This window comes from Podarcis tiliguerta (genome assembly GCF_965153285.1).
Source record: "Podarcis tiliguerta genome assembly, chromosome: 1".
In the NCBI taxonomy this organism is placed as follows: Eukaryota; Metazoa; Chordata; class Lepidosauria; order Squamata; family Lacertidae; genus Podarcis; species Podarcis tiliguerta.
The window spans coordinates 124,257,291-124,279,970 of NC_139534.1; the positions used below are offsets into that span (position 1 = coordinate 124,257,291).

Sequence of the window (22,680 nt, forward strand, 5' to 3'; positions counted from 1 at the left end):
AAAGCCCATTTGTCGAGAGTACAGGGGGTCCATCCTTCATATTTTCCATCACCAGCTGCAGTTATTCCTGTCTGCCGAAAGTTCACACGGTGAGCCATCTGTTGGCTAAATCCTAGTGAAAACAACTCAGTCCACTCTTCTAGTTGTGAGAAGACGGAGAGAGTTTGCCAACTGCCCCTCCCTTCTTATTTACCTTCATTCACTTTCCTCCTTGCAGGACTCTTCTCTGATTGGATTGCAAGCCTGCAGGCAGTGCCTGTTTAGTTTTCAGGTTTTGCATGGACTCTTAATTGGTTTTAGGTGCTCTATTCAGTACTGTTATTGTGAACATAATAAAATGCTCAAATTGGCAGAAATAGCAACTCCATAAGTGAATATCCTTAACTATCCTTAACTACACTTGGCAATCTAGTAAATTTTCAAAATGCTTAAAATTCAAAATCAAAACAACTGAGGCTTCTTTTCCCCCAATAGTACTATTGTCATATTTGAGCCACAATGGTCCCTCAGATGATGTTGTTGTTGTTGTTGTTGTTCCCACCCCAAAGCTTCTATTAGTATTGATTAAACTGTCAGAGATCCTGACCCTGGATCTCTCACTTAGAATCATAGAATCATAGAGTTGGAAGAGACCACAAGGGCCATCGAGTCCAACCCCCTGCCAAGCAGGAAACACCATCAGAGCACTCCTGACATATGGTTGTCAAGCCTCTGCTTAAAGACCTCCAAAGAAGGAGACTCCACCACACTCCTTGGCAGCAAATTCCACTGTCGGACGGCTCTTACTGTCAGGAAGTTCTTCCTAATGTTTAGGTGGAATCTTCTTTCTTGTAGTTTGGATCCATTGCTTCGTGTCCGCTTCTCTGGAGCAGCAGAAAACAACCTTTCTACCTCCTCTATATGACATCCTTTTATATATTTGAACATGGCTATCATATCACCCCTTAACCTCCTCTTCTCCAGGCTAAACATGCCCAGCTCCCTTAGCCGTTCCTCACTTCGAAGTCAGCCCTTGTCCTAACTTTCAGTCTAGCCCACTGCACCTGGGGAAGGAGACCTGGGGAAGGAGAACGTCAAAGGGGGCATGTTCCATGCCTTGCATGGGCCATCAATCCCGAACCTCTTGGAGGAAGGGCAGGATTTTTTTAAAAAAGAAGAAAGAAAGCACCGCTTACACAACACTACCACGCATTTCAAAACATCCTACTCAGAATTTGGTCTTAACAGCAAGAACAACCAGTTGTTCCAGCCTGTAGTTTGGAAGTTTTAAAAAGTGCAGCCTCTCCCAAGTACTTTCTTGGGTTGCTCCACTAGAGTTTACAACAGTAATAGCAAAACACTTTCTTGCCAAGATTACAGCACACGTTCCTGCATGTAATTCACCCAAATGATGCAGAAGGGCAATGCTCGGGGTCAGGAAGAAGTCAGAGAGTCACCCTTCCATTAGAAAAACAAAACAAGATTGGGGGGGGGGGATTTCGCAGCTGAGGAGTTCAGTACATGCTGTGCATGCAGAAATCCCCAGGTTTAATCCCTGCCATCTACCAAAGGATACCAGGCAGCAGGACTAAGAAAGACCCTCTGCCTCAAAGAACTGCTGCCAGAGTACAGAGCCCTGAGCCAGAGAGACCGACAGGCTGACCCCAGAAAAGGCAGCTATGCATGTTCCCATGAGAAAGAAGTTATCAGTAAACACCACACTAAACAAGAGTTTATTTCTTGCAACGTATTATCTGGCAAAATTATATTCTTCATCTATGAACACACACACAAACACAATTTGCACTGCATGTTGTGACAAATTCCAGCTCAACTATGGCTAATCTAAAGAGCAGTACAGAAGTCCACTGTTAAAAGTCACTGTATAGCCTTCCATTTTGCCCTACTGGAAGGAGTCTCTCAATTTATATGCAGGGTTGAGAGCACACCAGTGCAAAAGTAGCAGGTAATTTGGTATGGGCATATTATTCAGTGTCCTGCAAATTTTTGCATTTGCTAGAGGTCTCTCATTTGCCAGAGGTCTTCAAGCAAAAGCTTGGCAGTCCTGTCTTTGGGATGATCAATTCTAGATTTCCTACATTGAGCAGGAGGGTTGCGTAGTTTCCGTAACTGATTCCGTAATTGAATTCTGCTTCTCTTGGTGCAGGTTTTTTGCACTATCATCATATACGAATACTTAGCACTTAAACATATCCAAAGAGATTCAAAGACATCTACATTTTGTAATCCTTAAAAGCTTGCATGGCAGGTCAGTATTATTATGCATTCATTTATTTGAAGAACTTCTAGTTCATTAAATTCAATCCCACAGCAGGATGCAATACAGTGAGAGAACGAGAGTTTGCAGCTCACCAAGATTCAAAGATTCTCCTTCTAAGATTCAGACCTGTAAGGGGCTTGAAACTCAAAAGACAGACAAGGCACCTACAGCTTTCCTGCCCTTAGCAGGACCAAATCTCACAATTCACCTATACCCGCATGGAGTTGTGTGCATTAGTGGTGATCCCCCATAGAGTTCATTACCCCTCCAGGTCTAGGCACTGCTAGAAGCCTGAAAGCAGGGCACCTGATGGACATATGTGCATCTCATTAAACATAATGGATAGGTGTGTTACCAAACACTACAAGCATATGATAGTGGGGGAGGTTTCATAGGAACCTTAAGCCAGGTCAAATTCTTCACCCATCTAGCTCAGTATTAAGGGGCGCGGGTGGCACTGTGGTCTAAACTACCAAGCCTCTTGGGTTTGCCGATCAGAAGGTCAGCGGTTCGAATCCCCGCGACGAGGTGAGCTCCCGTTGCTCAGTCCCAGCTCCTGCCAACCTAGCAGTTCAAAAGCACGCCAAAAAAGTGCAAGCAGATAAATAGGTACCGCTCCAGCAGGAAGGTAAATGGCGTTTCCGTGTGATGCTCTGGTTTTGCCAGAAGCGGCTTAGTCATGCTGGCCACATGACCTAGAAAAACTGTCTGCGGACAAACGCCGGCTCCCTCGGCCTGTAAAGCGAGATGAGCGCTGCAACCCCCGAGTCATTCGTGACTGGACTTAACTGTCAGGGGTCCTTTACCTTTACCTTTTTAGCTCAGTATTGTCTACTCTTGACCAGCAGCAGCTCTCCAGAATTTCTAGCAGAATAGTTCACTCACTGCAACCTGATGCTTTTATCTGGCGTGGTGCCAAACCTGGGACCTTCTGCATGCAAAGCATTGAGCTATATATAGTCAATGCAGAGCTATGCAGATCTGCTTCCATGCAACTGGCTGCCCAGGCAGCAGGGAATTTTGACTGTGTACAAAGGGGAGGGGGGAGTACAACCCTTCTTGAGGATTGCTTTCAGTTATAACCTCGTGTTCTTGTTCGTAGGAATGAGGGGGCCTAACTATCCAGCAAAAGGCAGGCACATAATTTAAGTGAAACTCCACCAAAGTGAAAACACTCCAATATACCCAGGCTGACAACATACGCAAAATTAGTTATCCACTCTAGTTACTGCTTGAGCTTATGTAACAGACCCACATAGATCACTGTGCCAGATGGTCTCTTACACATACTACGTTGTCCTGGGGGCCGAATGTCAAGGTAACCACAAGGGGAAAGCTGAAGCAATTTATGCTGATGAAAGAATAAAAAGGGCAAACATCGCCCCATCATATTCTTTTTAACTGCCCCCTATTCCCCACAAACTTGCAAAATAACCCTGGTAGATAATATCCAGATTATTTGCATATAATGTCGAAATTACTGGCAAAATGCAACCCTCTTTTCAAAAGTCCCCCCACACCCCACACCCCACGCTTGAAAGCAGATTGCTACAACTTTTGTCCCAAAAAAACCTCCCTTATTAGGGGGTGGCTTCTTGTTTAGCCCTAAATGCTCCTTTAGAAAGACCATGAACCAGAAGATGCTAGTCAATTTGGAAATACCATTTACAATGGCATTTCATTTTTGTAAATTTAAACTCAAGAAGGGGCCTCCCCCTTTTTTTTTGCAATGGCTCTCCGTTTGTAAAATACTCTCCCCCAGGGAGGCTCACCTGGCACCTTCATTACATATCTTTAGGAATCAGGCAAAAACGTTCCTCTATCAAGAGGCCTTTAGCTGACTGAACATTCTACGTCCTTTTAAATATTTTTTTTTGGGGGGGGGGCGTTATTGGTTTGCTTTTGTTTTATTATGGATTTTGTGTTCTCATTTTTTTTAATGTTGTAAACCACCCTGTGATCTTTGGGTGAAGGGCAGTATACAAATTTAATAAATGCTAACAACACCCGGAAGGGACGCGGGTGGAGAAGTGACGCGGGTGGTGCTGTGGGTTAAAGCCTCAGTGCCTAGGGCTTGCCGATCGAAAGGTCGGCGGTTCGAATCCCCGCGGCGGGGTGCGCTCCCGTCGTTCGGTCCCAGCGCCTGCCAACCTAGCAGTTCGAAAGCACCCCTGGGTGCAAGTAGATAAATAGGGACCGCTTACTAGCGGGAAGGTAAACGGCGTTTCCGTGTGCAGCTCTGGCACGCCAGATGCAGCTTTGTCACGCTGGCCACGTGACCCGGAAGTGTCTTCGGACAGCACTGGCCCTTGGCCTCTTTGAGTGAGATGGGCGCACAACCCTAGAGTCTGTCAAGACTGGCCCGTACGGGCAGGGGTACCTTTACCTTTACCTTAACAACACCCGGTATCATGCAACAATGGGTGGTACGCAATGAAGGATTTTTGTGAGTGCTAAGACTTGTGGCTGTAGAACAGAACTTACCCTCTCTCTGTTTCCTCCATATGCCCATAAATCTGTTCTGGGGTTTCCACCAACCTTCAAGAGCAAATTTGGGGAGGGTGGGGGGCACACAGGGAGAAGGCGAGGAAGTTCTGTTGCCCAACTGGAAATCCTTGCACTAAGGGAACTACTTCATTGGACGCCTCCCTACACTTTAATCTATTTCTTATGTTGAGCTTTTTGTCTATTTCTTTCCATTTTATAAACGTTTTCTTGAGAGCTAAACTTTGAACATGCTGAAAATGTTAATTTAACATACTCTTCAACCTTTTTTGCCCTTTGAAAATGTAAACATGTTTCTCATTATATTATATAGTTGCTCTGCTGCAAACCATTAAAATATAAAGCAGCTTTATACTGAACGTTGGGTATTTCTATTTCTGCAGCCAGGAGCTTGCCTTTTTTTGCTCTACTGTGGTTAAAGAAACCTTCTTCAACTCTTACTTCAGCACTCCATTTGCTGCCAGAACTGTCGTATGCATTTTCATTTAATCTTCTGTTTACTTTAAATATTGTGATTCATGTTGGATTTTCAGTATTTTTGTTCTTTTTCATTCTTATCCCAAACACTGCGCTCTGCTACCCCCTCTAAGGCAAGGAACCTCTGACCTGTGGGCTTCATTAGACCTGACAGACCACTCCATTTGGCCCACAAGGCTGTTTCAGCCCAGTCTGCCCCACACCTGACTTCACATACTTTTCAAAGTGCCATGGGTAAGCCAAGTCATGACACCATTGTGATGTCCCACCTGTCAAACGTGGTCCAAGAAGGGCTGAAAAGGTTCACCACCCTTGAGCTAAGTCTTAAAGTCTAAGGTTTACACAACATATTACCTAGATAGTAAGGGAAACTGCCTAATATTCTAACAGGCTAACAAAGGACAGAAGTAGCACAGCCCTGTTGAAGGAGGCACATGCTCATTCCTGGTCCGCCTGAGGAAGTATTTCCTTCTATCAATGTGGACCTGAAATTCTAAGGAGCAGAAGGAATCCAATATACTGGGTTTGTTTGCACATTGCGCTTGTCATGTGGTATGAACCCCAGATCACTGTTTGTTTGTTTGTTCATTCCACAAGCAGGAAGCCGAAAATAACAAACATCACTAATGTGAAAAAAATTAAACATTCCCAAGAAAATGGTACACCAGAAAAGAACACCAGGATCATGAAGTTAAGGTGGAAATGGGTTCAAAATGTGAAAGACAGTTTGCCTGCTCAGCAGAGTGGGAAGATTCAAAGGCCTGCTTTTTTGGCTTTAATCAAAATGAAATGCATCTTACGCTGCTTTTATTTACATCATCACAGTTTTGCATGGGTGGGTGAAATAAATAAATGGAGAGATCCTGCTCTCCATTTATTTACTGTCCACCCCCCACCCACCCACACCCAGTGGGTTCTCTTTGCTTACCAGGCTTTGGGAAGAAGAGGAGAGGGCTCTGGGACACTGTCCTCCATCTCGCAAGGGGGGACGACAGTTCCTGAAGTTCCTGGCTATATGCAATTTTGCATTTACGAGTGAACCTCCCAAATCAAACCCTTGCTTAAGATGAAAGTTACCTGCACACTGTATTGTTGCAAATATAATTTGTTGCCGTTATATTTTGACATGAGACAATCACCCTTAAAAAGCACATGCATCAAGAGATTTAGGGCATACACAGCTAGTAAATAGGCACAATTAATTGTTTATTTTTTTAAAAAAAACCCACTCAGTGCATAGAATCAGTGAGCTAACCTGAAACGTGGAATAATCACATTGTGGCCTGATCTAATGCGAAGGGGCGGGGGGGGGGCCGTTCATGCCCCTCCCCTACAAGCTAGGGCACCATATTCAACTATAGATTAAATCGGACAATTCCTACCAATTTCACCATTGACTTTTTTTCAAGACAAAATGTTTTCCTGACGTTTTCTTCGATGAGTGACAAGATTAAAATGTACAAAAATGGACATATATTTGAATGAGCACAGAAGAGTTAAGCGCTCAAACGGCCCAAGGAATGCCCCAAAAAATATTCAAGCGGCAGTGAAAGGATACGTGGGGTGCCTTCTGTTCTGCACACCAGGTAGAGGCAAGCAGCGATCACATGGGTCATCTTCCTCCCTCGGGTTAAGTGCTTGCTCACGGCCATCTTGAAAAAATTGAAGGCTGTATCAAGGCAATGCTGATTCAGTTGCAGCTGGTTCCCCAAATGATGGATCTGCCGTTTTCCTTTCAAGAGAAAACATAATAATAATAATAATGATACACCATTTGCAAAGCATACTTACACTATGAATTGAAGTCAACTTGGTTGCTCTATACTTTGGGGTAGGATGTTGTTTTGTTATAAAATAAGAAGTTAAAACTTTTAAAGCCACTAGGTCCTCTCTCTTTCTCAGATACTATATTATTTGCACCCAAGAAGGGGTTGTGTTCACTCAATATGGGTAGTATAAAGATTTTTACTTAAAACTATGTACAGTGTTAAATATATACAACACCCGAATCAATTATGAATTTCTGCAATGCTGCCCGCAGATCACAAAAAACCCCACAAACTAATATATATCCACTTAGATAGAATAGGGTACAACAATTTGTAGCACATTCATTCATTCTTTCTTTCTTTCCAATAGTGGGTATATTCACAATTTTGCTTGTATAAAACTACAGTACAGTATTCATTTTTTGATGCTGCAGTCCTAGGCACTTGCCCAAGGTTAAGCTACACTAAAAAGAATGGATTTTACTTCTGAGTAGACGTCCATAGCATAAAATTCATATATATGTGCCAAATATGTGCTACTGTAAATGATAGATTTTAAGCTGTTAGAGAAATCAAATAAGTTTAGGTTGGATGATAAATAAGCCTGCATTTCAGTCCCCCCCCCCAATTGTCTATTTCCCCACTGCTCCCAAAAAAGCAAAACCAGATTGTGTGATTCCACCACCACCCATGGCTTCAAACAGATAAGCCAAAGGTTTGTTAAGAAGAGAGCGAACAGTGTAAGGGTGGATGTCTCAAAATTGCAAACAGAAGACATTCCACGTTAGTTTGAAAGAAAAGTAGAAGTTTTCAGTTCACCAAAAACCTGGCAAAGCACACTCTTGCTCACGCAGGTCCCCTGACCACAAACAAGGCAAAACCACAACTGAGGAAATCTGGCCGTAGAAAGAGATGTGCCCTCTAAGATTGCCACGGCTGTGGAAGCACTTCCTGCAAATCACATTTGAGGAGAGCTCAGCTGCCAGATTACAAAGATTAAGTTGTGGCTTCAAGAAGACGGATGCACCTTATTGCTTTGTTTGAAGCCCTCTAGATGACTCATAAGAGGATATGACACAGCTGGTGATACAGTTGTGGAAAGCATAGCACAGGCACATCATGCTAATAAACACTTCAGCTGCAGGAAACTGTGGCAAGAGCACAAGCCCAAATTGAAGGAGAGTAGTTATAGAAGAACAGGGTAAAGTAAGTATAGTATTTATTGACCGGCCAATGAGTGGAGCATAGGTTCAATATGTAAGAAAAATGTTTCTGCCATGTGTTGTTACAGGAAACATGCAGAACATTAAAGTTTCATGGGGATATTAGAAACAAATAACATTTCCATGCAGGGAGAGAAGTTTGCCATGTGGCTTGTTCAACAGTTTAAACTAAGCACATGATGACAACACCAGACTTGTCGGGGAAATGAAAACACTGTGTCCATGTGCATTACTTTGCGCTTCTTCTTCCGGACTTCCTATCAAAGCAGCTATGACACCAGGCTGAGAGAGTAGCCAGCATATGACAGATAAGCTCTTATAGGGTCGGTTCATAACACAACCTTCCATATGGGTCCTGTGTCCAATGGGCCAAGATAACAAATCTTCCACCACAACCTATAATATTTTATATGATCTAAAAGCTATGTTCATAAGGGCTCAGAAATCTGCTTTACACCACTGATCCTTTATACCAGGGACTGGGGTTGGGAAACAGAGGCACTCTAAATATTATAGGACTCCAACTCCCATCATCCCTGACCATTGCCCATGCTGCCTGGGCTTATGGGAGTTGAAATCCAGGAACATGTTCCCTATGCCTGGCCTGTCTCGCAGGATCTCTCCAGGATTTCAGTCACAGATCCTTTCCATCCCTTACCAGAAGATGCCAGGGATTGAAGCTGGAACCTTTTAAATCTAAAAGTAAGATCTACCAGTATGCTGCATCCCTTCCCTGGATACATTAATCTATAAATTCAACTTTTCCCATAATACATTCACTAGGCTTTCTCTGTCGTCTGCATTGCCTACCAAATTTGTTTGAAGAAACCCAATCCTGGCCTGTATTATACCAGATATAAACAGGGGAAGTGAGCTTTGCCCTGGGAATTACAAACTGCACTTGATGAGACTGACTAGAAATGTGGAGAAAGACATATCTCGATTCCTGAACTGTACTAAATATAATTTGGTCAACACAGGATGCTCAAGATCTTGCTCTTCCAATCCAAGCTGATAAGCTGTTGCCAACAACGCTCACATATATAATTTTAATATGTAATCTAAAAAGTGCCTTGTGTACTCCGAATCAGATCAAAGCTGGTGCCAGAAACATGGGGAATTATTCATGGGACTTTTCCCACAATGAATCGTTTTGATTAAAGCCAACCAAGCTTTCACAGAACCACCTGGTGTCTCTCTCTGTATGCTTGTCTGTACGTGCATCATTTCTGAACTGCGAGAAACTAGACTTTGTTAGTGCTGTCTTCCAACATGAGCAATGCCCATAGTGCTGCCAATCCCAAACCCCAATTGCCAAATGCCCAATCTAGCACCATTTTGCTAATTAAATTAAATTAAATTGCTTGCAGATGTGCCAGCGCTGCGCTGGTCTCTAACCCACATAAATTAACTATCCTGAACAGGCTGTGCCTGGCTATAATTAAAATGGGATGTGCAGGTTAATCAGCAACTATGTTTTTAATTTCCCTACAAAGGAGCATAGTGCACCCACCATTATTTTTAATTCCTAAGCCTCTTTAACAAACATAATCCGTACTCTGATCTTAACCCCACACACACATACACCAAGAGAAGTTGCTCCTGCAGGGCACAGTGCAGCTGATTCTCTTGTGGCTGCTTCAAATGTTATGAAATTGCGAGATGAAAAGCAATGTGAAGCTGGAACTGGCATGCAACCAGCATGCAAATACTAATGTGATCACATACATGTGCAGTTCTATGATTCCATGTATTTTGCTACATACAGATATGGCAGGCAGCTGCAATGAGCTGGAGCTTCCCAGTGTGCATACGCTACATGCACCAACAGCAGAAATACATACTATGATTACTACATTATGCCCACCAGGCTGCGTGCTAATTCCTAAACAGAAGTACTTTCTCAATACCAGTTTTGTAATGCTTAGTAAACCCTTCTTTTTCCCTATGCTCAGGGGAATAAGAAATACCGTAATTTAGCACTGGAGTATAATGAAACACTGCTTTCTTCTGTCTGGGTCTACAAGCAAAACAGTGCAATTTTAATTTTGTAGACTGTACACTGTGTGGCAGCCCTTTGGACTAGGGGTATGGGTGGGTGGGCGGGCGAGTGAGTGAGTAAAATATAGCGTGGCATACATTGAAAGTTCAAGCACATTATGTCACCAGTAACCATTTCCCAATGACGGCAAAGTGATTTTGTTTATACAAATACCGTATTTTTCAGTCTATAAGATGCCCCTATGTATGAGATGCCCCCTATTTTTGAGGACTCCGATTTAAGAAAGTGGGGATGCCCCCAAATTTTGGACATTATTTTTTAGGAGGGATACCCACGTCTTATACATGGAAAAATATGGTATGTCATCTTTTCACATCTTTTTCATCTAATGTCCCAATTTGCTCCCTATTTTCTGCTTTTGCTGTATTAGAAGTAATTGTTTATTGTTTTAGTGATTCAGCCCGACGTTCCTTATTCAACTTTCACTTACAACTGTCTCCGTTTACATTTGTTTTGGCAGAGTTTGGACTCCTTTACACGTTCCTCATTTTAGCTTGTCTTTTTTAGCTGCTGTCCAAGCAGGGCAGGTGATAAAAATGTGGAACCGGTTTCCAGAAAACTGAAATAGTTTTGCAATCCTGGCTCATGGCACACCAACTAAGCAGGCCCTAGAGAAGATCCAGGTGGCCTGGCCATCTGTAGAATCCCAAACCCTGATTTCACCTTCACCACCACGAAAGAACACTTGCATTAATAATCAAAAGGGGAGATAATTTTAACTTGCTGAAGGACCAGTTCAGGCCTGCCTCATATAATGAGAAGCTGTGAAATGAATTAATAGAAACATGCTATTAGCTACCGAGTGCCGAGTTCAGACCAGCAGTGCTTCAAGTTCAGTGTTTCGTAGGAATCTGAAACACGCAACTAGGTTTGCACTGTGACGGTGTGATGACACCTCAATACATCAGCACAACAGACAATTCAGCAAGACTGCAAGGCTTCATCAACAGGACGCCTAGATTAGAGCCTCCGGATCATCCTCTTCACTCCAATGAGCTCTCTCTCAAGTGGTTAATAAAGCTGTATTCCCTGCAGGCCCAGAGAGCTTCAATCTGTCAACCACTACGCATTGAAGGGTGTGGAAACTAAGCAGCAATCATAACGGGGAATTACAGCTTTAAGGAGTGACAGCACTGACAGCAAAAGATCAAGTGTATTCCCCCCCCCCTCCGACTGGAGACCAGGGCAGAGAAACAGCCCAATTAAGGTGAGAGTCAGTAAGCCTAGAAAAGCCAACACAGACTTTTGAGAAAATCCTGTCCTCGGGGGCCATGAAAAGCGCTTTATATATTGCACCTCAGTAACTTCCAAACAAAAGGTCAGGGCTTCTGCTAGTATCGAGCACTGGGGTACATAGCATGTCCAGCTGTTCACTGAGAGCAAGTGGGTAGAGTAATGAACTTTGGCCAGGGAGGCATCCGTTCAAATCCGAACTCTGCTATAAACCTCACTGGGTAACCCTGGACCAGTGGCTAACTTCTAGTACCTATTATAACCTACCATGGAGAGTTTCCTGAGAGGATGCACTGCAACCCGCAACCTTCCTGAGGGAAGAGGAAAAGTCGAAGGAAAGCTTCTGAGCTGGGCCTGGGACAGTCAGATAAAATGAGAAATCTCACTGATTCCACATGCCTCTGAAGCTCATTACAGCCTGGAGAAGAGAAGGTTAAGGGGTGATATGATAGCCATGTTCAAATATATAAAAGGATGTCACATAGAGGAGGGAGAAAGGTTGTTTTCTGCTGCTCCAGAGAAGCGGACACGGAGCAATGGATCCAAACTACAAGAAAGAAGATTCCACCTAAACATTAGGAAGAACTTCCTGACAGTAAGAGCTGTTCGACAGTGGAATTTACTGCCAGGGAGTGTGGTGGAGTCTCCTTCTTCGGAGGTCTTTAAGCAGAGGCTTGACAACCATATGTCAGGAGTGCTCTGATGGTGTTTCCTGCTTGGCAGGGGGTTGGACTCGATGGCCCTTGTGGTCTCTTCCAACTCTATGATTCTATGATTCTAACACCAGGGACAAGTTCCCTTCAGGCTCAGGAGAAGGGCGGGGGTCCATCCCTGACCTGACAGTTTACTACAGAGACACTCAGATAAAATGTGGCTTCTTTCTCACTGCCTTCCAAGTGTCTCTGAAGTTCAGGCTATCACTGGGGCAGGAGAGGAGGAATAATGTCAATGGAAACCACATACCTTGACTGCAAACCAAGGCTAGGTGTAATTTGGGGGTTGGGGAACTGCTGTGAACAAAAAAATTGGGACCATCCACAGTTCAGGAAGCAATTCAACCATAGAAGATAATGCTCACAGTTAATAAGATTGTTATTAATAATGATGGTGGTGATCAATCGCCTTCCACAGGTATATCTAAGGCAACGCGCAAAACATTGTAATTTTAAAATGTTTGGCATGCCAATCTAGGATGGAAGACAAGTATGAGAGTGAGCCCCGTTTTCCCTCCACTTGCTGCAACCAAAATACATATGGATTGGCTGGAATAAGAGCTCTGTCCCAGCAGAAAAATACACAGCTCCGTTGGCTCAGATGCACAACCCGTAACTACTAGAAACCCTGCATTCAGTGTAGTGGACCCAAGCCTGTGGAATTCCATTCCAAAGGAAATTAGACAGACACCCTCCTTGCTGAACTTCAGGCACATGACAAAAGAATTTCTTGTTCCAGAAGGCGTCTTATAGTCAATTTTCATGGTTTTACTGTCCCCCTTTCTGTAAACTGTGTTTATGCATACCACTTAGAAATGTGAATAATTAAACAGTATTAAAAATGTCTTAAATAAATAAAAGTTGCAGCAGGAAACACTGCAAGGTGGTGGCATGTGAGTCAAAGTCTCAGAATTCCAACATACAGTGGTGCCTCACAAGACGAAAAGAATCCGTTCCATGAGTCTCTTCGTCTAGCGGTTTTTTCGTCTTGCGAAGCAAGCCCATTAGCGGATTAGCGGATTAGCGCTATTAGCGGTTTAGCGGCTATTAGCGGCTATTAAAGGCTTAAGGGATTAGCGGATTAGCTGCTAAAAGGCTATTAGCAGCTTAGTGCCTTAGAAAAAGGGGGTGGGGAGCGGGAAAAAAACCCCAGGAATCGCAAGACATTTTCGTCTTGCGAAGCAAGCCCATAGAGAAATTCGTCCTGCGAAGCACCTCCAAAATGGAAAACCCTTTAATCTAGCGGGTTTTCCGTCTTGCGAGGCATTCGTCTTGCGGGGCACCACTGTATCTCCAAAAAGGCATACAATATATTTTACCGTATCAGGTTTGCTTTGGTTTCTTTACATATTTGTGAGGATTTTTCTACTAGGATATACTAGAATTATGCCAACTTCTGAAACACCATGCCAACAGCACATCCATCTTATGCATCAAGATAGGCATTGCTCCCGAGCCGAGGAATTGTCTGATCCTTCCTTCAAGACATAAGTTATTCATCAGGGCACTGAATTACTTTTCACAGCCCCCAAGCCATGGTCTTTTGCTTCAGTCATCTTCTGATCTAGAGCCTTGCTTGGAGGAGCATTCTAATTGGTCCTGTTTGGAGTCACACTTCAGAGCAGACACTTATTCATCGTATATCAAAATCTGAAAATGGTGCCCCATAGGACATACCTTATACAAAGTCCTACTAGTGAGCAACATTCTATGCCTTCAAAGATCATTTATCCACTACTACTGAAGTAGAAACATCTGCAAAGAGCAGTGTTTATTCACAATAGTCAAGTCTCTCGCTAGGTAAATCTGGCTAAAGATTGTGCGGGGGGGGGGGGTTGGGTTAAGTGCAACAACACTATCATCATATACAGCTGTAGACAGTTTGTCTCCACTATAGAGATACCCTGGTTCAGGAATGGATGAGAGAAAGAGGTTTATAATGGGAAGCATGGATGATGGCATTTGAAATACTGCTACATATGAATGCATGAATATATATGTTGTTGTTGTTGTTTTAATTAAGTACTGCTGTCCCAAAAGTTTTTACAGATCTTCCCACCACATCAGCACCATCCACTTAGCTTGTGGTTTCTTAAACTGTAGGGTGCATTCCCCAAATGAACAGCACCAGATTATCTAATAATCTCATAATCTGAGTGCTCTATCTTGCCACAAGCAAAAACAGACTATTGGGGCTCCACATTATCCTCGTTCCCACTAATTTTAAGATTAATTTAAGTTTTTTGAATGGCTTTGCAAGATGGGCGCGGTGGCACACGAAGGAACCAAGGAACCAAAGCCACCTCTTTAAGAATCATGCAGTCTTCGCCTAAAATGGCTTATCATATCAAAGAGTAAATCAGGCCCACTGAGAATCATGGTTTGCAAACCGGGAGCACACAACTTCACCTCACCTCCACAGCAATTACGCCCTTCACGTTTTTAACTGCAGCAGTTATTGCAGACCTGTGCCCCTCCAGGTGTTACTGTACTATAATTCCCAACTTCCCTGACCACTGACCTTGATGGTGGAAGTTGGAACAACATATGGACAGTCACAGTTCCCCGGCCCTAAACTGAAGTTTCAGTCCTTGATCTTTGCAGGAACTGTCTTTTGTGTTAACTATGGTTTTCATCAGTGCTCATATCAACGCAAGAGCGAAGTTAACAAAGCAAAGAATAAAAGTAAAAGGAGTGGGGAATTGCTCTGGACAATCGCAGTCTTTTAACCATAGTTAGGAAATCAGGAGCATTGTGACTCCTCTGGGCCCAAGATCATTTTACAGACCATTTGCCGGCCTTTCCATCAGAATCTCAGCCTTTGGTCTCCCCAAATTTCCCAGAGGTTTATTTCAATGACTCTGACTTAAACCAGAGCTTGGCAGTGCTCTTAGGAAAGCACTTATTTATATCATTGGAAAATACACAAATAGAAATACAAGATAAAAAAGAAAGCTATTAAAAACAATAGTCCTGCCTCCGCAGACAGAGGCGGTATGCTTCTCAATACCAGTTGCTGGTAAATCACAAGTGGGCAGAGTGCCGTTGCATAAGCATGTGGACCAGATGGGCCTTTGGCCTGATCCAGCAGGGCTCTTCTTATGTTCTTAAAAATACTGTCCTACTGAAGACTGCAGAAGCTAAAGCTTCTTGAAAACATTGTCTGCATTACATTTGACTAAAACAAAATTTGATCTAAAAAGAGATTCCATGGTGACTCAATTAGACAATTAGCTTTCTCATTTCCAAAAGTATTACCAACCTTCCAGTATTAGAAACTCAGATATATAAGCTTAAATCTAGGTTACAGTCACCACAATGGAATATCTATTCGCCAGGGGTTGGACTAGATGACCCTCAGGGTCCCTTCCAATACTACAATTCTACAACTCTATGATCTCAACTACATTGCTTGACTGTAGTTGTTGTAGGTTATTGAAATTATATACCACCCTATACCCGCAGGTCTCAGGGCAGTTTACAGAATAAGATCAAAATATAAAACCACAAAATCCATAATCAAAATAACAACACCAACCCAATAACACCCCCCCCCAAAAAAACCTCCACATTTTAAAAGGGCATAGTTTGCTCTTCCAACAATTCACTTGTCCCAATATTCAAGAAGGAGAAACACCCACAGTGGAAATGGAAATGGGATTAACTATGGACTAAGGCAGAGGATTTTAAACTGTAGTCACCAACCTGGTGCCCAAAAATCTCCACGCAGTGGCAGTGGCACCCTCCCTGTAAGGCCAAGGTTTGGCTTCACATGTTGTCCAAACCAGGACTCCTGGGTAAGCTGTCTCCTAACTGATCATCAACGGGGGCTACAGCTCATGGCTAATAGGAGACAATTTAAGCACAAGGCCCTTGGCTTAGCACAGCAGTAAAAAGGACTGGGGATGATCAGGGCAGCTGTGAGCATCTCTGCCGTACATTCACACGGTCTCAATGAGTGGTACCTTGGCATAATGTTGTGCAAACCAGGCAAAGGAGATGCTCAATGCTTATGATAAACCACAATGCCCAGAGCTTGCGTTTCCTTAAATTCCTGTTGTTTTCATGCAACGATCACCAACTACACACAGTGCATTTTGTGTTAATAAGAATCTGAATGATGTAGCTATATAGCCTTTCCCTGTTCCTCGCTTATTTTGGTTTGTGGAAAAGATTCATAAGCCTCACGAGTGCAGTGCAGCTTCTTAGAAAAACAAAAAACAAAAAAATTCAACTGATTTGACTATAATTAGCCCACAGCTTTGTTGTATTCTGCACTGGTTAATTTCCCTTTAAAAGGCAGCCCCCATCATGCCTTTTTCTTCCCTTTGTTCTAGCACAAAAGATTTCCAAGACTGGAAATTTTCAGAGAAAATAAAAATTCTTAATAATAAAAATGTGTTAAGCTGCAAAAGAAGATCATGCACCTCAGAACAAAAGGACCTCCTGAATAACCCTCAAACTGTTCCAAGTCAGCTTCCAGCTTCAAGAACAAGGATTGCAATGACTGAAACCATTCGCTCTTAAAAGATGAACTACATGCTACTTGCAAACACATATAATAAAATTCCTAATGGATGCTGCTTTTAGGCAAAGCAGATTCAGAAGAGGCTAGAAAACAGAGCTCAACCCTCCCCTGGCCTGCTTTTTTACCCTGCAACACCCCACCCCACAGCCACTTCCCCCTCTACTGATGCTTGGACAAATCCATTACAACAGCACAGACAGGTAAGCCGACTGATGAGCAAGGATGTTCCCCTTCCAGGATGGCCCATTACAACGCTACTGCTGGTTAAGTGAGTATGTGGGGAAGGCTGGCCGTCACTGCACCCCGACTACCACAAGCAGGCGTACCTAGTCACTGCTTGTGGGCACAGTGGGGAAGGATTGGGATAACTGTCAGACTCCCCCTGACAATCCGTGGGTTTGCCTGGAGACAGAGTTGGACTAGATGACCCTTGGGGTCCCTTCCAACTCTACGATTCTGTGAGCCATCAGCTTCACATAATGATACAGCGCAAAGGAGTAGCTAAGTGGCGACAGAGGTAAAGGTAAAAGGTAAAGGTACCCCTGCCCGTACGGGCCAGTCGTGTCCGACTCTAGGGTTGTGCGCCCATCTCGCTTAAGAGGCCGGGGGCCAGCGCTGTCCAAAGACACTTCCGGGTCACATGGCCAGCGTGACAAGCTGCATCTGGCGAGCCAGCGCAGTACACGGAAACGCCGTTTACCTTCCCGCTAGTAAGCGGTCCCTATTTATCTACTTGCCCCCGGGGGTGCTTTCGAACTGCTAGGTTGGCAGGCGCTGGGACCGAACAACGGGAGCGCACCCCGCCGCGGGGATTCGAACCGCCAACCTTTCGATCGGCAAGCCCTAGGCGCTGAGGCTTTTACCCACAGCGCCACCCGCGTCCGACAGAGGCGACAGAGGTACTGAGGGGCAAAAAGTCAATATCCCTGTCTGATAAATTAATAAAATGTTATTGTGCTATCACGGTGGACCTGGACTTTCCAGCTACCTAGTAGAAACTAGCATGATGCTCCCAAGCCCGTAATTTGCAGGTCCTTTGTGTGTGTGCCTTTAAAGGAACAAGAAAATACAGGCTCAGTGGGTTGCTTTTATTAAACAGCATATAAACTTAATGTAACATAAGAACAGCCTGATGAATCAGGCCAATGGCCCTTCAAGCCCAGCATCCTCTTCTCACGAGGCCTATCGGAAGCCTAGAAGGAGGACACAAGTGCAACAGCACTCCTCTCCTCACCTGTGATTCCTAGCAACTGGCATTCAGAAGCAGTGCAAACGAGTGGAGACAGTTCTGTGTATCTGGAATCGGAAACAATCTGAGACTGGGATATATTTCCCCCCCCCCTCCTGTAGTTTTCACAGCACAAATGCTGAAGGAGAAAAATTGCATAAGGCTGCAGCAATTTCAAACAAAAACTGCACTTACTCATCTGCTGCAAACAGCTAATAAACAGAACATTTCTACAAATCCTCCCACTCGCGTGAACTCAAGCCAAAGAACAGAACACAAAATACCTTCCTTCCCCTTCAAAAGGGAAGGGTTGCAAGTGCCGCGGCTGCGTTCTTCCCCCTCCGTTTCTCACATATGCACAGGCACCGTTAGAACGCTGAGTCAATTCCAGCCCAGAATTTCAAGAGAAGCTCCTTCCAGGGATATGGTGCCAAAATAAATGTTTTATTTTGTAGACTCCCAACATAATGAAGAGAGAAAAGTGCATCCAGCGTGAGAAAAGATGCTATGGCTCAACAGACCTGGGTGAGAAAATGGCACACTGTGGAAACACACTGCAGAAACCACTGGCAAAAACACCTGCCATGTCTACAAAGCAAGCTGAGAAGGGTTAATGGAGGTGGATCAGATATTATCTCCTCCTTCCCCTTCCCTGCTCTGGCCTACAGACTAGTGGTCACTAATGCAAGGTGCATGCTGCGGCTATTTTGGCAGTGGAATCAGCCCTCCATGGCCGCCATGTCTCTGAATCACCAGCAAACCATTGTACATCTCAGGTCTTCCCCTACGCACCAAAGAACAGGAGCTACTGAGTACAGTCACTATACCCTGCTCCATGATACAGCCTCTCCTGTAGGAATTACAACACTCCTCTACCAGAATGGAATAAAAGTAAGCTTGTCCCAACTTAAATAAGGGCTAAAGATGTGTTCAAAGCATGTGTTTTACTTGCAAGAGATCCCATGTAAGGCTGGGAAAGAGTCCTGTCTGAAATCCTGGCAAGCTACTGCCAAATCACGTAAAATAGACAATAGTGAGATAGATGCATCAATGAACAAAGGCAGCTTCCTCTGTACGACCAAAGAGCTCATTTTAGGAGTGTCTTAGTACAATGCAGAAAGAAGCAAAAATTCACTGCTGGTCCTCATATTTACTACACATACGGTATTGTTGTTGTTTAGTTGTGTCCGACTCTTCGTGACCCCATGGACCAGAGCACGCCAGGCACTCCTGTCTTCCACTGCCTCCCGCAGTTTGGTCAAACTCATGCTGGTAGCTTCAAGAACACTGTCCCACCAATCTCATCCTCTGTTGTCCCCTTCTCCTTGTGCCCTCCATCTTTCCCAATATCAGGGTCTTTTCCAGGGAGTCTTCTCTTCTCATGAGGTTGCCAAAGTATTGGAGTCTCAGCTTCAGGATCTGTCCTTCCAGTGAGCACTCAGGGCTGATTTCCTTCAGAATGGATAGGTTTGATCTTCTTGCAGTCCATGGGACTCTCAAGAGTCTCCTCAGCACCATAATTCAAAACACATACAGTATACCTGGTGCCTAATCTGACATCCTCAGAAACTCAACTTCAGTTTGTATTTAGAGGAAGATTCCAACCAATATGAAATTTCCAAACTCAGGGGAAACCTCAGAGTTATCCAAGCAGTGAAGCTGGAGAAAGGTTCAGAAGCAAGAGCAGGGCAGGCAGGTCTTCAGAATCTGCCACCCCAGGAAAGGTCACCTGGTTTAGCTTTGTCCTGGGGAGCCACTGCATGTCAGTGAAGACAAGACTGAGCTAGACTTACCAATGATCTGACTCAATATACGGCAATAGCCCTCCCATTAATAAGTCCTTTGTTGTTGTAAGTATCATAGGCCAACAATCACCCTTATCAAATTTGTTTAAAATGCAGGAGACACCACTGGGGGCACTTAGCCTACAGTAACTGGACAGGTTTGATTAATATATATATATTAGCATAAACTCTGAGCCTTGCAATAAAATAAAATGGACATAACCAACCAACTAAGCAATGTTCCCAGGCAGACTCTATCTTTCTTCAGAGTCTTCAGCTGCCTGGCAGCAGTGATTAGAGAGCTGAACTGTGTATGGTGCACATGTGAGCAAGAGAGAGAATTTGCTACCCACCCATAATCTTACAAATCTAAAGGAATCAAATTAAGCTTGAATAGATGAGTGTCCTTCACTCAAGGAATATCAATTTACAGTACTTGTAAAGAGGCACCGCTTTTATATGAATATAATCCACCAAGAGGGTTGCACACAAAATAAAGCATAAAACATAGCAACAATGTGCAAAAAGGCTTCAAAATTACACTGAATTAATAGCTGGAAAACCAGTGCTCTACATCAGGAATCCTACCAAGAGACAAAACACAAGACATAATTAGGCCCACAATGTACAGCTGATTCACCGCTTAAATGCCTTTTGGTCAATTAGAAGTCCATGGAACCATTAAAAAAAAACTGCAGGTGGCAGACACCATCTTAGAGGAGACATTCCTCCTCTCTGACTCAAGAGGGAATGACTCTTCTTAGATAGCAGCTCTTGTGGCTGTTTACTATTTACAGTGGTACCTCTGGTTACGTACTTAATTCGTTCCGGAGGTCCGTTCTTAACCTGAAACTGTTCTTAACCTGAAGACCACTTTAGCCAATGGGGCCTCCCGCTGTTGCTGCGCCGCCGCCGCACGATTTCTGTTCTCACCCTGAAGCAAAGTTCTTAACCCAAGGTAATGTAACCTGAAGCGTATGTAACCTGAAGCGTATGTAACCCAAGGTACCACTGTACTTATTAGATCTGTATAGCGCCCTATACCCGTAGATCTCAGGGTGGTTCAAACATGAAATTACAATAGAAAAACACACAAAATACATAATAGAAACAAAGACAAAGACAATCCAATAATCCCCCAAATAATGCAGTGGTCCCCAATTAACTAAGTACTGCGGGGCCCCTTGTTTTTCAAAAGCCAAGACATAGAGCCCTTGTTTGAAAATGTTGGTGGGTGCATTACCGAAAATCAAAGAGAGTGCCTTCAGAAACACTGTTTTATTCATATTCACAGTTATGCTGATTAAAGGAGTGATCCTATAACAAGACCCACCGCGTTCAGCAGGGTTAGGATCCAGTGTAGGTTTCCAATTCGGGGTCCAGAAAGCACCAAGGGGGTCCACGGCCCCATCCCTTGCCTCCCCCCCTAATTTTTGTCATTTTTGCATGGTAATATCTCAATTTTATGGTCTATTTTAGCACTGTGTGGTTTTTCAATACATTGGCCAAAATCAGTTTTGAAATCACACCTCGATAATGATTTTGACTTGGCAATATGCAACAATATATTGCTCCTCGCGGATGTGAGAGCAGTGCAGCCGATTTCAAGGCACCGCTGATATCTCAAGATGATCTCAGCCAATAACACTGCTGATCTGAGCTGCCTTCCCTTACACTGAGGGAGACCAGGGTAGCCAATTGTAAGGCACTGCCTTGCCCTCACACAGACGGAGAACAGGGCAGCTGATTGCTCTCAATTCAAGGCACTGTGGCACTACCTTCCTCTGGCACTGAGGCACAGCAGCTTTTCTCAGTCAGCAGGAAAGTAGCAGCTGCCATAGTGGGTGTGCATCTTCGCTGGCTGCCTCGCTGATGGCAGCTTGATGCACCCCCATCCCCTCAAACCATGCGATGGAGGTGACTCCACTTCCTCTCCTGCCCCCACCCACCAGATCTCCAAGGCTGCTCCTTCCCTCATCTCCATGCCTGATCTCCAATTTCAGACATCGTGATATATCGGAATATCGCGAAGTTTAGCTGCTGATCTATCAGGAGGTATCGCTCAGCCAGTCCTAGTCTGTTTTTTAGTATACCTAAAAACCTTTGCTTATTAGGAGCTACCCCACATTTTGTTCAAAAAATTGCTTTGCAGAGCTAACTACCATAGAGTCAGCAGCGCAGCAAGCTGCTGGAGCGCCTGGGGCAGGGCGGGGCGCCTATGGGGTGGGGGAAGCTGAGGCAGGGCACGCTGCCAGAACTGTGTCCCTCCCAGCACCCTCTACCTGGAGGGCCACGGAGTGGGACACAGTGCCCTAGCGCAGCCTGCAAAAGCAGCACAGGGCTGGGGCCAGAGCTGCCGTGTTCCTGCGGGGCACCCTCCAGCTAGAGGGAGACAGTGAGTGACACAGTATGGCAGCTCTGGCATCCTGCAGGCACTTGCAGTAACTCGCAGGTGCCCTTCTGCTGGAGGGTACCTGTGGCGAGGTGGCACGCGGACTCATGGGGCCAGCACCACTCGTGGGGCCAGGGGAGGATGCAGCAGCTCAGCACGCTAAGAGCCCAGCCCTGGGCTGCACTGCTTTTGGAAGCAGCATGCCAAGCTCTGGAGCACCTGGACTAGCACGTCACCTTGGGCCCCGGCGTACCGTCCCCAATGTAAGTGCTGCCCGGGGTGCCCCACCCCCCTGGCCCCTAGCCACGCTAGTGCATAGAGTTATCAAATTTTTCAAAAGTAGGGGGTTCGTTGAGAAATAGGGGGTCCTCAGTAATTAGCCAATTGGGGACCACTGATCTAGTGGATCGCTGGCTGAGCCAGGAGGTTTCTAATGCAGCCAGGCTATGCTGGCAAAACTCCCCATCAGTGGGATCCCAAGCCTGTTCGGCTTGGTCATGTGCCTG

General features: G+C 44.5%; 1 protein-coding gene and 1 long non-coding RNA gene across 3 annotated transcripts in view; one reads left to right on the forward strand and one right to left on the reverse strand.

Moving 5' to 3' along the window:
* The window catches only part of BRF1 (BRF1 general transcription factor IIIB subunit), a 201,110-nt gene that overhangs the window by 158,031 nt on the left and 20,399 nt on the right, over positions 1-22,680 (reverse strand). For both annotated transcript variants that reach the window (XR_014510193.1, XM_083436620.1), the window contains exon 3: positions 6,801-6,974. Coding sequence is in view for 1 of the 2 variants with exons in the window: in XM_083436620.1 (XP_083292746.1) it covers positions 6,801-6,974 (174 nt within the window). In the remaining variant the exon portion in view is untranslated. The remainder of the gene's footprint in view (positions 1-6,800; positions 6,975-22,680) is intronic.
* The window catches only part of LOC310677960, a 288,527-nt gene that overhangs the window by 112,651 nt on the left and 153,196 nt on the right, over positions 1-22,680 (forward strand). The gene's annotated exons all lie outside the window — the stretch shown is intronic.